This window comes from Elephas maximus, chromosome 3 (assembly GCF_024166365.1).
Source record: "Elephas maximus indicus isolate mEleMax1 chromosome 3, mEleMax1 primary haplotype, whole genome shotgun sequence".
NCBI classification, from domain to species: Eukaryota; Metazoa; Chordata; class Mammalia; order Proboscidea; family Elephantidae; genus Elephas; species Elephas maximus.
The window spans coordinates 146,694,612-146,708,807 of record NC_064821.1 but is presented as its reverse complement, the minus strand read 5'-3'; the positions used below and the strand labels follow the sequence as shown (position 1 = coordinate 146,708,807).

Here is a 14,196-nt window from a genome sequence, read left to right as displayed (position 1 = left end):
TATAATCAACCCAGAGATCATTTTTATATTGTTGACTTCATTAGCATTTACATTTAGGTATATATCCTGTTTACTTTTTTCCCTATATGTGTATGTTTATGTGTGTATGAGTCAAAAAGAATATTCTGCGTTTGAGTGTATAATATGTATTACAAAAACAGGATAAAAATAAATGTTAAATTTCACATATTAAAGTATTGCATACAACCAAATGACCCTGGTAATCTTGTGTCAGAAAGCAACCTGTCAAAGACTAAAGGGCTTGTCAAAAGGACAGGAACCAACATAAAGGATCTTCCATTGGATAAAGATGTGACATTTTGATTGCCAATAAGAATAATGACTGCAGTTGATTGAAACCCATTGATTCATGAGTTCTTAATGATACTAAGAAAGACTTGAAGGAAGGAAGGGAGGAGGGAGGGAGGGAGGAAAGAGAGGGGAAGAAAGAAAGAAGCCAAGTGGTTGCGGTCTCTCACGTGGGTGCTGTTAAATGGCAGTTGTGGCTGAAGCCATCTGAAGGCTCAATTAGGTTGGATCTCCAAGAGGGGTTCACGCACATGGCTGGCAGTTGATGCTGACTTTTTTCTGGGAGCTCAGCTGGTGTAGTCTATAGAGTGCTGTTGTTGTTAGCTGTCCCCAAGTTGGCCCCTGACTCATGATGTGCAGGCAGACAACCCCATGCACAATGGAATCCAACACTGCCCAGTTCTCACATTCCCATAATTGGTTGTGGATCAAACTGTTGAAATCCTTAGGGTTTTCACTGGCTGATTTTCAGAAGTAGATCGCTAGGCCTTTCTTCCTCGTGTGTCTTAGTCTAGAAGGTCCACCGAAACCTACTCAACATCATAAGCATCATCCAGAAACCCACTGGGATTGAGTCGATTTTGACTCATAGCCACCCTATATATAAGGTTTCCAAGGCTGTAAATCTGTACAAAAGCACATTGCCACATCTTTCTTCTGCAGAGTTTGGTGGGTTTGAACCACCAAATTTTCAGTTGGCAGTCAAGGGCTTAACCACTACACTACCAGGGCTCTTTTAAGCATCATAGTAACACAAAACCACCATTGAAAGATGGGTGATGGCTGTGCATGGGGTGCATTGCCAGCCATCAAAACTAGGTCTCCTGCATGGAAGGTGAGATTTCTACCACTGAGCCACCAATGCCTGTATGTGACACTATGTGTAGCTTGGGCTTCTCAGAACCTGACAGCTGTGTTCTGAGAGGGAGCATCCCAAGAGCGAGCATTCCAAAAGACCATTCTGTAAGAAGGTTCGAGGCTTCTTATGACGTAGCCTCAGAAGAACCAGAACATCAATTCCACTGTGTTCTATTGGTCAAACAAGTCACTAAGGCCCGCCAGGATTTAAGGAGAGGGGAATAAGACTCTACCTCTTCATAAAAGGAGCATTATTATACATGCAGGAAGGGAAGGAGTTGATGCTGCCCATCTTTTGAATCTACCACATCTTCATTTGTCAGTTTTGGAGCCCTGGTGGCACAGTGGCTAAGAACTATGGTGAGCTATGGCTGCCTGTTAAAAGGTTGGCAGTTGAAATCCACCAGCTGCTCCTTGGAAGCCCTATGGGGCAGTTATACTCTGTCCTGTAGAGTTGCTGTAAGTTAGAATCAACTTGATGGCAACAGCTTTGGGTTGTTTTTTGATATTCTTGCTATCATGGATAAAGCTTTAACTCTTACAGCTCTATTTCTCTTCCCTTCTTCCTCCCGATGTAGTTACAGTATTTTTAATTCTTTGCTACCTTTAAAACTTTAAATACCTTTATTTCTGGTTTTATAGGATTTCTTGATACTTTTGAAGTGGGAGTATTAGAGGAGCCCTGGTTGCACAGTGGCTCAGTGCTATGGCTGTTGACCAAAAGGTTATCAGTTGGAATCCAGAAGCTGCTCCTTTGAAACCCCATAGGGTAGTTCTCCTCTGTCCTGTGGGGTTTCTATGAGTCAGAATCAACTCAATGACAATGGTTTTCTTTTTTTTAAAAATCTCCCTTCTACTTCTCTCCCACTTTGCTTCTCAGTTTCTGTCATTTGTACGTGTATGTTTGTATTACCCATATTTTAAAATATTTATATTTTATTCAATAATCATATTAAGCTTCCCCTTATCTCTAGTTGATCCTAAACATAGGATGTAGATAAAGGGTTCATTTTGATTATATTAAAATAGGCTTCTTTCACAACCAGGATTGTATTTCCTGTCTAATTCCTAGAGTTTGTAATTGCCTTTTATTTTTTCCTTGCATTATCTGCCTTTATCACCTATTTGAGTTGCTCTATTTCTCAAGAATAGCATCAAAGCTCTGAAATACCTTTTCTCAGATTCCTGCTCCCCAAACTCTCCATCCTCTGGCTCCTGTCTACACAGGCTGCTCTCTAGGCCTGCTGCCCAGTGGCCTGGGGCTTCCTGTCGTTATTCTCCTGGGTTGGAGCCTTTGTTTCCTGGATCCCATGTCTTTAACTTTCTAGGTTTGCTCACTTGTTTTTCTGCAGCCTATCGTCAAATAATTTCCTAAGAAAGCGTGTGAAGGCAATAAACTCTGAATCATTTTTGCAAGTTCTCCAATTGTTTTTATTCTCACACTGTCTAGTTCCATCATTATATCTCTTGGTGCCATACGGATATGTAATATATTTAGCCAACTCCCTATTGTTGTGTGTTTCTTTGTTCTAAGTTTTATATTATGAAAAGCTCTAAGTGAACATCCTTAGGTCTTCATATTTGTGAATGTGAATAATTTACTAATATTACTAATGGTTTTTTGAAGCACTCATTAGTTCTTGAGACAACTATTTGCAAGTGGTTTAAGTGAATATTGTGTAAAATATAAATATACCATCTTTTAAAAATGCTGTGGAATACCAAGTATATCTCTAAATCCTCAAAAAGAATATATAAACTGTTTGGCTATAGAAGGTAGAAAATGCCTTGGTGTATTTTGCTATTAACAGTATTATTTTAGGCTGAGAAGCTATTGAGAGCTTCTTCAGTATTTGGAGTTTTGGATAAGAATGTTATCACTGATACAGTGTTTTGTGTTTATTTTCCAGAAGGAAGGAGCACTGGCATACATTGCAAATTTTCGCCTGATACTACACCTTTCCATCCTGTTTTATAATCAGCGGTAGGTTACTGACATCATTAATTATTTTAAAGTTGTGCTGTTTATTTTTAGTTTCAGGAAAGATTTTTCCGTGATCCTAAAACTACCATATAAAAAATGAACTTACATGATGTGAATTATTACCACTATTGTACAAATAAGGAAGCTGAGGCTTGGAAAGGCTAGAGGAACTTTTTCAGACTCCCTAGCTAGTAAGCAGTGGTGCTAGCCTTTTTACCCAGCTGTCTTTGCAGCATGACAATGCTTTATTATACTTTATTCCAGGGAATTTGTTATGGATTGAATTGTGTCCCCCCAAAATGTTCGCCAGCTTGGTTCAGCCGTGATTCCCAGTATTGTGTGGTTGTTCTCCATCTTGTGATCTGACGCAATTATACTGTGTGCTGTGAATCTTAACCTCTATGATGTTAATGAGACAGGATTAGAGGCAGTTATGCTAATGAGACAGGACACAGTCTACAGGATTAGGTTGTATCTTGAGTCAGTCTCTTTCGAGGGATAAAAGGGAAGCAAGCAGAGAGGAGAGAGACCTCATCTCCATCAAACATGAAGTGCCAGAAGTGGAGCATATTCTCTGGACCTGGTTTCCTTATGCTGAGAAACTCTTAGGTCGGGGGAAGACTAATGACAAGGTCCTTCCCCCAGAGCTGACAGAGAGAAAGGCTTCCCCTGGAGCTGGTACCCTGAATTTGGACTTCTATCCTCCTAAACTGTGAGAGAATAAATTTCTGTTTGTTAAAGCCATCACTTGTGGTATTTCTGTTATAGTGGCACTAGATAACTAAGCATTCTTACACCCCTGTGATGTACGCTGCAGGATGAAATGTGTTCCCCGGGTCTTAGGATTCAGTGGGGTTCTTCATGGAAAAGAACATAATCTATTCCAGTTCATCTTGGGGTTATTCGTATTCCTGAATTCACCTTCCTCCTGTCCCAAATTCTAATGTCAACATTCTCAGTCCCTCACTTTTTAAAAATAAACTTCTTGTTTTAGATATACAAAAATTTATGAAGTTAGCACAGAGAGTTCCCATATACCCCTCACCTAGTTTCCCCTGTTTTTAACATCTTATATTGCCATGTGGAGGTATCAAAACCAAGAAACCAGCATTGATTCATGACTGTTAACTAAATTCCAGACTGTACTGGCTTGCATCAGTCTTTCCACTAGTGTCCTCTTTCTCTTCCAGGATCTAATCCGGGGTGTCACATTACATGTAGTTGTCAAGTCTCCCCAGTCTCCTCTGGGCTATGACATTTTCTTAGCCTTCCCTTGGCCTTGTCAGGACTGGCCAGGTATCCTTTCGAATGTCCCTTAATTGGGATTTTCTGATGTTTTTTTCATGATTCAGTGGAGGTTATTTGTTGTTTGGAAAGAATACCAGAGAGGTGAAGTACTCTTCTTGTCACATCCTATCAGGGATAACATGACATCCATGTGACATCACTGGTGATGTTAATCTTTATTACGTGGTTAATGTAGTGTTTGCCAGGTTTTTCCACTGCAAAGCTTTCCCCTTTCCATACTGTATTTGAAAGCAAGTTATGAAGTCTAGCCTACTCTCAAGGGAGGAAGTTAATCACTGCCTTGGCTCACTTTTGACAATGGATTTACTGTTAACTTTTATTGCCCTGATTTTGTTATTTAACAAGGTCTGCCGATTTTTTTCTTTTTTCCTGCGAGATGTTGAAGTGTTCCTTTCTGTCCATACATGTTGACGTGGTCCTAGTTTAGGGCCTTCAGAATCTCCCATGGTTTGATTACTGCAACTCCTTTAACTAACTTCTCTAATTCCAGACTAACCTTATCCGGAATGCTTTCCTCACAGTGCAGTCAGAGTAGTATTTCTCATCTTCTACTGTCAGGACCTTAGTTTTTTACCAAAAAACCCCCCATTTTCTGCTTAGACTCTTCTCTCTGACTTTCGCAGTTCCCTGTGATGTGCTCCAACCGTGTGTCTGCGGCTTTATTTACTGCTTGTAACAGGCAACTTTGTATTCTCACTGTCCCATGCACATGTGGGTTGTTCTGGCCTTTCTTCCTTTTATTCATGGCCTCTATTTCTCCTCTATCTTTGAAAAATTTACTTGTTCTTCAAGATTAGTTCAAAATCCAAAACCAAGGTGTGTTAGCTGTGCTGCTATAACAGAAATACCACAAGCGGGTGGCTTTAAACAACAGAAATTTATTTTCTCATGGTTCTGGAGGCTAAAAGTCCAAACCAGGGTCTGGACTGTGTTGATTCCTTCCATGTCAGCAGCCTGGGTGTTCTGTGGTTCTTGGTGATCCTCACATGGCATCTGTCTTCCCTAGTATGTGCTCGTTTCAGTGTCCGATCTGCTCTTTTTTGTAACTCAGAGGTGATTAGATTTAGGACACACCTTACACTGGTCTGGCCTCATTAACATAATGAAGAAAACTATTCGTAGGTGGGATTACATCCAAAGGTACAGGGATTAGGATTCCAACACATATTTAGGGGGACACACTTTAATCCATAACAGTGGGGACGGGTTGATATATGAAGCCTTTCAGGATTTCGTACAAGGATGACAGAGGATTGGAAGTGTCAGATAGACTCAGGTGAGTTAGAGAGTTTACCCTGTATCAAGCTTTACTAATGATTTAAAGGATTCAGGTAACTAAGAGGTACGGGCAAAGCAGGGAGAGGCTCAGGACCATCAGTACGGCCTCCTAGGTCCTTTTTGCATTGGGCATGATTTGGAGCACCATTACCTATGTGGTCACTAAGCAGTGTGTGCAGTTCACATCTCTGACATAGAAGGGGTGCTCTTGGTTATAGAACATCTCCATTTCATGCTCAGATAGTTACATAGCTTAAATCCATACATTCCAGGTTTGTTTAACATAAGCAAACCTAGGCTAGGTATATCCTGCTAGAAGGATTCCATGGACGAAGACTCTTCTTGCTACAAATACCATTAGTCTATCAGGAGGTCTGTTATTAGTGTGCTTACCAGGAGATTAGCCTGAATCACCAAACTTTTTTTTTTGATTAGGGGGTCATCCTTCCACCCCAAACAGCAGAGAATGGACTGCAGATCTGCTGCGTAACACTTTCTTTCCCAAGTACTTCTATACTGTCTCATTTCATTTGCTGTTGTATCATGTATTGTAATCTTATTTCTTCAAGAAGATAGTCCTAGGGCTTGAGCCCAGTTTTAAAAACATTTTGAAATAACTCTTCTGCAATCCTCAGAAACTCTGATAATGTGAAAGTATAAGAGAATAAAGGGATAGAGCACCTTCTTCGAAGCCTGAAGACTTGGATTCAAATCCAAACTCACTCACTTACCATTGTGTGTGATGGAAGATTATCTGAGTCTCAGTTTTCATATCTGTAAAATGAGAAGATGATACCTAAAGGCCTCGTAGGTTATTGTGAAGATAAAATGAGATTATATGTATAAAGCACCTGGCAAAGTGTTTGTCATTCTGTATATATTTTAAAAATGCTAAATCCAACATATACTCAGTATACTAAAACCTAGTAAACACTGAAAATGTACAGTTTATGTTTGCTCTCTACTTTATCATACCGTCTTTCCTCGTCAACCCACTATAATTAGGCTTCTGCCTCTGCTATTTTGTTGAAACCCTTCAATAAAGGCACCAGCGACTTCCAGTTGCAAAATCTAATGAGCTCTTATTGGTGCTTGTCTTAGGACTTGATGGCGTTGGTCACACCCTTCTTCTAATGCTGCTCTCCCCTTGCTTTCATGGCTTTGCCCTCACCTCATTCTCCTTCCATTTCCCTGACCGCTCCTCTCAGGAGGCAGTTTGTTAAATGATTGTACTCCCTAGGGCTCTCTTCCGGGCCGCTGACTTTCTTCTGCGGTAAGCTCTTCCAATCTAGGATTCAGGCTATTACCTATTTGCTGATGTTGGTGTAAATGGACTGTGCAAGAGTTTTGGAATCAGATAAGCTTGAATTAGAATTTAACTTTGCCACTTCCTATGTCCTTGGGCAAGTTACTTAACATTCCTGTACTACAGTTGCTTTCTTTCTTAAAAAAAAAAAAAAAAAAAAGCATATTAATGTTGTTTACCCTTGAGTCAATTCCAACTCACAGGGACCCTTTAGGACAGAGTAGAACTGCCCCCACAGTTTCCAAGGCTGTAATCTTTATGGAAGTGGACCACTACATGTTTTTTCTGCATAGCGTCTAGTGGTATCAAACCAGCTACCTTTCAGTTAGCAGCCGAGGGTTTAACAACTGTGCCACCAGGGTTCCTATATGAATATTACCTACCTCTTAGTATTATAGTCGAGCGTTTTCTCCTCTGAGGTGGCACATCAAATTCAATATGTCTAAAATAGAATGTGAAGGAGCCCTGGTGGCGCAGTGGTTAAGCGCTTGGCTGCTAACTGACAGGATGGCAGTTCAAAGCCACCAGCTGCTCTGCAGGAGGAAAGTGCAGCAGTCTGCTCCTGTAAAGATTACAGCCTTGGATCCCCTATGGGGCCATTCTACTCTGTCCTGTAGGGTCTCTGAGTTGGAATCGACTTGAAGGCAATGGATTTTGTTTTGGTTTTTAAAACAGAATGCAGGATGCTTCCCTCTGCTTCCTCTTCTTGTTCTCTCTTGTTCAGTATGTGGCCCAGCTATCCCCTTGGTTCCTCTGCTTGACACCTGGGAATCATCTTTGACTGTTCCTGCCTCACCTAATTTGGCCCATCACCAGGCCCTAGCATATCACCTCCTAAATGTTTCTTGCCTTTGCCACCTCCCCTCCATCTCTGCCAGTGACTAGTTCATCATCTCTTGCCTGGTGTACAGGACCAGCCTCTAACCCTGCACCATCCAATAGTGTAGCCACAAGCCACATGTAGGTATTTATATTGAAATGAAGTAAAATTAAAAATTCAGTTCCTCAGTCTTACGGTAACATTTCAGGTGCCCCACAGGCCCATATGGCACAGAGCTGGACAGCACATATATAGATCATTTTCATTACAGCAGAAAGTTCTGCTTGGCACACCCTAATCCACAGCGATCTAGTAAAATACAAAAATGAACACATAGCTCTCCTGGGAAGAACGTCTCTCAGTGGCTCCTACTGCTTACAGGATGAAAGCTGAGCACTTTAATGTGACTAAGAAAGACATCCAAGTAAAGCTGTCTTATCTCTGCCACTTCTTCGTCAGACTCTTCTCTCACACCAACTTGCCCGTCTTGAGGCACAGCCTCCTGTCTCCTTACTCATCCTTCAAGGCTGAGCCCAGGGATCATTCCCATCACTAAACCCCATCACTTTCCAGGCTAGGTTGGGTGTCCCTCACTTATGCTTCCAAGATAGCAGTGCATGTTTATAACATTGTGCTCAGTGTATTTTATTGTAACATTTTTTTCCTCTTTCCTGTTTATCTCTACATTTTATTATGTCAGGGGATATATTTTATTAAACTTCGCATAGTCTAGGGTCTACTCAGCATCTGGCATATACCCATTGCTGTCACAAATCTTTCTTTCACATAGCCACTGGTGGGTTCAAATCACCAACCTTTTGATTAGTAGCCAAGTCCTTAACCAGTGAGCCACAAGGGCTCCTTTCTAGAACATAGTTTAGTTGCTTTTTGAATGAATGACTTACAAGAGGTGATCAGTTAAACTTTAGCGAGGTCCATTTCTTGAATATGGCTCTGATTATGAGATTTTGAAGAAGGAAAAAGGTAACTTTGACATGGGAACCTCAATTTGTTTTTGTTTTAAACTAATCCGGAAGAACTAGATGGTGCCCAGCTACCACCGCTACTGCTCTGACAGGGATCACAATAGAGCAGGAGAAAAATGTAGAGCAAAATTCAAATTCACAAAAAAGACCAGACTTACTAGTCTGACAGAGACTGGAGAAACACACAGGCTATGACCCCCAGATACCCTGCTAACTCACAACTGAAGCCACTCCTGAAGTCCACCTTTCAGCCAATGCTTAGACAGGCCTATAAAGCAAATAATATCACACGTGAGAAACGTGCGTCTTAATTCAATCAAGTATAGGAGACCAAATGGGCAACATCTGCCCAAAAGAAATGAAGAGAAGGCAGGAAGGAACAGGAAAACTGGACAAATGGACATGGAGAACCCCAGGCGTAGAGGAAAAGGGGGAGAGTACTGACGTATTGCAGGTTTTGCAACCAGTGCCACAAAACAATGTGTGTATAAATTTTTGAATGCCGAGAAAAAAATGGAATTCTACCCCAAGTAAATATATAAATGTATTGCAATTCTAATAAAAATTTTTGCATAATAAAAAATTTTTATATACTAAAAAAAAGAAATTGTAAAGTTAGAGATCATTTAATTTATTCTTTAACAGCATAATAAAAAGATATACTGTGCTCTTATCTGAAAGCTCTGGGTCTTTGTAAAGTAAGAAAAATGAGAAGTGAGTAGGGTTGGAATACTAGTAGGAGAAATTGCATAGAGTGAGCGCAGACAGTATAATAAAACAGAGCACAGCTCCTCAAGTCCTGTTAAAGTTTCCCATAGTTTAACTGTACTCTTCCTAGTCTGTGGTATTTTTTTTTTTTTTTTTTTTATATAATAACTTTTATTAAGCTTCAAGTGAACGTTTACAAATCCAATCAGTCTGTCACATATAAGTTTACATACATCTCACTCCCTACTCCCATTTACTCTCCCCGTCTTGAGTCAGCCCTTTCAGTCTCTCCTTTCTTGACAATTTTGCCGGCTTCCCTCTCTCTCTATCCTCCCATCCCCCCTCCAGACAAGAGTTGCCAACACAATCTCAAGTGTACACCTGATATAATTAGCTCACTCTTCATCAGCGTCTCTCTCCCACCCGCTGACCAGTCCCTTTCATGTCTGATGAGTTGTCTTCAGGGATGGTTCCTGTCCTGTGTCAACAGAAGGTCTGGAGAGCATGACCGCCGGGATTCCTCTAGTCTCAGTCAGACCATTAAGTTTGGTCTTCTTATGAGAATTTGGGGTCTGCATCCCACTGCTCTCCTGCTCCCTCAGGGGTCCTCTGCTGAGCTCCCTGTCAGGGCAGTCATCGATTGTGGCCGGGCACCAACTAGTTCTTCTGGTCTCAGGATGATGTAGGTCTCTGGTTCATGTGGCCCTTTCTGTCTCTTGGGCTCTTAGTTGTCATGTGGGCTTGGTGTTCTTCATTTTCCTTTGCTCCAGGTGGGTTGAGACCAATTGCTGCATCTTAGATGGCTGCTTGTTAGCATTTAAGACCCCAGACGCCACATTTCAAAGTGGGATGCAGAATGATTTCATAATAGAATTATTTTGCCAATTGACTTAGAAGTCCCCGCAAACCATGTTCCCCAGACCCCCGCGCTTGCTCCGCTGAGCTTTGAAGCATTCATTTTATCCCGGAAACTTCTTTGCTTTTGGTCCAGTCCAATTGAGCTGACCTTCCATGTATTGAGTGTTGTCTTTCCCTTCACCTAAAGCAGTTCTTATCTACTGATTAATCAATAAAAAAACCCTCTCCCACCCTCCCTCCCTCCCCCCCTCGTAACCACAAAAGTATGTGTTCTTCTCAGGTTTACTATTTCTCAAGATCTTATAATAGTGGTCTTATACAATATTTGTCCTTTTGCCTCTGACTAATTTCGCTCAGCATAATGCCTTCCAGGTTCCTCCATGTTATGAAATGTTTCAGAGATTCGTCACTGTTCTTTATCGATGCGTAGTATTCCATTGTGTGAATATACCACAATTTATTTACCCATTCATCCGTTGATGGACACCTTGGTTGCTTCCAACTTTTTGCTATTGTAAACAGAGCTGCAATAAACATGGGTGTGCATATATCTGTTTGTATGAAGGCTCTTGTATCTCTAGGGTATATTCCGAGGAGTGGGATTTCTGGGTTGTATGGTAGTTCTATTTCTAACTGTTTAAGATAACGCCAGATAGATTTCCAAAGTGGTTGTACCATTTTACATTCCCACCAGCAGTGTATGAGAGTTCCAATCTCTCCGCAGCCTCTCCAACATTTATTATTTTGTGTTTTTTGGATTAATGCCAGCCTTGCTGGTGTGAGATGGAATCTCATCGTAGTTTTAATTTGCATTTCTCTAATGGCTAATGATCGAGAGCATTTTCTCATGTATCTGTTGGCTGCCTGAATATCTTCTTTAGAGAAATGTGTGTTCATATCCTTTGCCCACTTCTTGATTGGGTTGTTTGTCTTTTTGTGGTTGAGTTTTGACAGAATCATGTAGATTTTAGAGATCAGGCGCTGGTCGGAGATGTCATAGCTGAAAATTCTTTCCCAATCTGTAGGTGGTCTTTTTACTCTTTTGGTGAAGTCTTTAGATGAGCATAGGTGTTTGATTTTTAGGAGCTCCCAGTTATCGGGTTTCTCTTCATCATTTTTGGTAATGTTTTGTATTCTGTTTATACCTTGTATTAGGGCTCCTAGGGTTGTCCCAATTTTTTCTTCCATGATCTTTATCGTTTTAGTCTTTATGTTTAGGTCTTTGATCCACTTGGAGTTAGTTTTTGTGCATGGTGTGAGGTATGGGTCCTGTTTCATTTTTTTGCAAATGGATATCCAGTTATGCCAGCACCATTTGTTAAAAAGGCTGTCTTTTCCCCAGTTAATTGACACTGGTCCTTTGTCAAATATCAGCTGCTCATACGTGGATGGATCTATGTCTGGGTTCTCAATTCTGTTCCATTGGTCTATGTGTCTGTTGTTGTACCAATACCAGGCTGTTTTGACTACTGTGGCTGTATAATAGGTTCTGAAGTCAGGTAAGGTGAGGCCTCCCACTTTCTTCTTCTTTTTCAGTAGTGCTTTGCTTATCCGGGGCTTCTTTCCCTTCCATATGAAATTGGTGATTTGTTTCTCTATCCCCTTAAAATATGACATTGGAATTTGGATCGGAAGTGCGTTAAATGTATAGATGGCTTTTGGTAGAATAGACATTTTTACTATGTTAAGTCTTCCTATCCATGAGCAAGGTATGTTTTTCCACTTAAGTATGTCCTTTTGAATTTCTTGTAGTAGAGCTTTGTAGTTTTCTTTGTATAGGTCTTTTACATCCTTGGTAAGATTTATTCCTAAGTATCTTATCTTCTTGGGGGCTACCGTGAATGGTATTGATTTGGTTATTTCCTCTTCGGTGTTCTTTTTGTTGATGTAGAGGAATCCAAGTGATTTTTGTATGTTTATTTTATAACCTGAGACTCTGCCAAACTCTTCTATTAGTTTCAGTAGTTTTCTGGAGGATTCCTTAGGGTTTTCTGTGTATATAATCATGTCATCTGCAAATAGTGATAACTTTACTTCTTCCTTGCCAATCCGGATACCTTTTATTTCTTTGTCTAGCCTGATTGCCCTGGCTAAGACTTCCAACACGATGTTGAATAAGAGCGGTGATAAAGGGCATCCTTGTCTGGTTCCCGTTCTCAAGGGAAATGCTTTCAGGTTCTCTCCATTTAGAGTGATATTGGCTGTTGGCTTTGCATAGATGCCCTTTATTATGTTGAGGAATTTTCCTTCAATTCCTATTTTGGTAAGAGTTTTTATCATAAATGGGTGTTGGACTTTGTCAAATGCCTTTTCTGTATCAATTGATAAGATCATGTGGTTTTTGTCTTTTGTTTTATTTATGTGATGGATTACATTAATGGTTTTTCTGATATTAAACCAGCCTTGCATACCTGGTATAAATCCCACTTGATCAGGGTGAATTATTTTTTTGATGTGTTGTTGGATTCTATTGGCTAGAATTTTGTTGAGGATTTTTGCATCAATGTTCATGAGGGATATAGGTCTATAATTTTCTTTTTTTGTAATGTCTTTACCTGGTTTTGGTATCAGGGAGATGGTGGCTTCATAGAATGAGTTGGGTAGTATTCCGTCATTTTCTATGCTTTGGAATACCTTTAGTAGTAGTGGTGTTAACTCTTCTCTGAAAATTTGGTAGAACTCTGCAGTGAAGCCGTCCGGGCCAGGACTTTTTTTTGTTGGGAGTTTTTTGATTACCGTTTCAATCTCTTTTTTTGTTATGGGTCTATTTAGTTGTTCTGCTTCTGAATGTGTTAGTTTAGGTAGGTAGTGTTTTTCAAGGAATTCATCCATTTCTTCTAGGTTTTCAAATTTGTTAGAGTACAATTTTTCATAATAATCTGAAATGATTCTTTTAATTTCATTTGGTTCTGTTGTGATGTGGTCCTTCTCATTTCTTATTCGGGTTATTTGTTTCCTTTCCTGTATTTCTTTAGTCAGTCTAGCCAATGGTTTATCAATTTTGTTAATTTTTTCAAAGAACCAGCTTTTGGCTTTGTTAATTCTTTCAATTGTTTTTCTGTTCTCTAATTCATTTAGTTCAGCTCTAATTTTTATTATTTGTTTTCTTCTGGTGCCTGATGGATTCTTTTGTTGCTCACTTTCTATTTGTTCAAGTTGTAGGGACAGTTCTCTGATTTTGGCTCTTTCTTCTTTTTGTATGTGTGCATTTATTGATATAAATTGACCTCTGAGCACTGCTTTTGCTGTGTCCCAGAGGTTTTGATAGGAAGTATTTTCATTCTCGTTGCTTTCTATGAATTTCCTTATTCCCTCCTTGATGTCTTCTATAACCCAGTCTTTTTTCAGGAGGGTATTGTTCATTTTCCAAGTATTTGATTTCTTTTCCCTCGTTCTTCTGTTATTGATCTCTAGTTTTATTGCCTTGTGGTCTGAGAAGATGCTTTGTAATATTTCGATGTTTTGGACTCTGCAAAGGTTTGTTTTATGACCTAATATGTGGTCTATTCTAGAGAATGTTCCATGTGCGCTAGAAAAAAAAGTATATTTTGCAGCAGTTGGGTGGAGAGTTCTGTATAAGTCAATGAGGTCAAGTTGGTTGATTGTTGTAATTAGATCTTCCGTGTCTCTGTTGAGCTTCTTACTGGATGTCCTGTCCTTCTCCGAAAGGGGTGTGTTGAAGTCTCCTACTATAATTGTGGAGGTATCTATCTCGCTTTTCAGTTCTGTTAAAATTTGATTTATATATCTTGCAGCCCTGTCATTGGGTGCGTAAATATTT

The 14,196-nt window shown here is 40.1% G+C and overlaps 2 protein-coding genes across 7 annotated transcripts in view; one reads left to right on the top strand and one right to left on the bottom strand.

The window, feature by feature from the left end:
• ALG14 (ALG14 UDP-N-acetylglucosaminyltransferase subunit) overlaps positions 1–14,196 on the bottom strand; it is a 925,968-nt gene that overhangs the window by 202,073 nt on the left and 709,699 nt on the right. The window lies entirely within an intron of this gene.
• LOC126073260 (TLC domain-containing protein 4-like) overlaps positions 1–14,196 on the top strand; it is a 122,829-nt gene that overhangs the window by 67,325 nt on the left and 41,308 nt on the right. For 5 of the 6 annotated variants that reach the window (XR_007516698.1, XM_049879722.1, XM_049879723.1 and 2 more), the window contains exon 6: positions 3,078–3,151. Coding sequence is in view for 5 of the 6 variants with exons in the window: in XM_049879722.1 (XP_049735679.1) it covers positions 3,078–3,151 (74 nt within the window). In the remaining variant the exon portion in view is untranslated. Of the gene's footprint in view, positions 1–3,077; positions 3,152–6,372; positions 7,053–14,196 lie in introns of those variants that run through there. The other variant, XM_049879725.1, reaches the window with a different exon arrangement.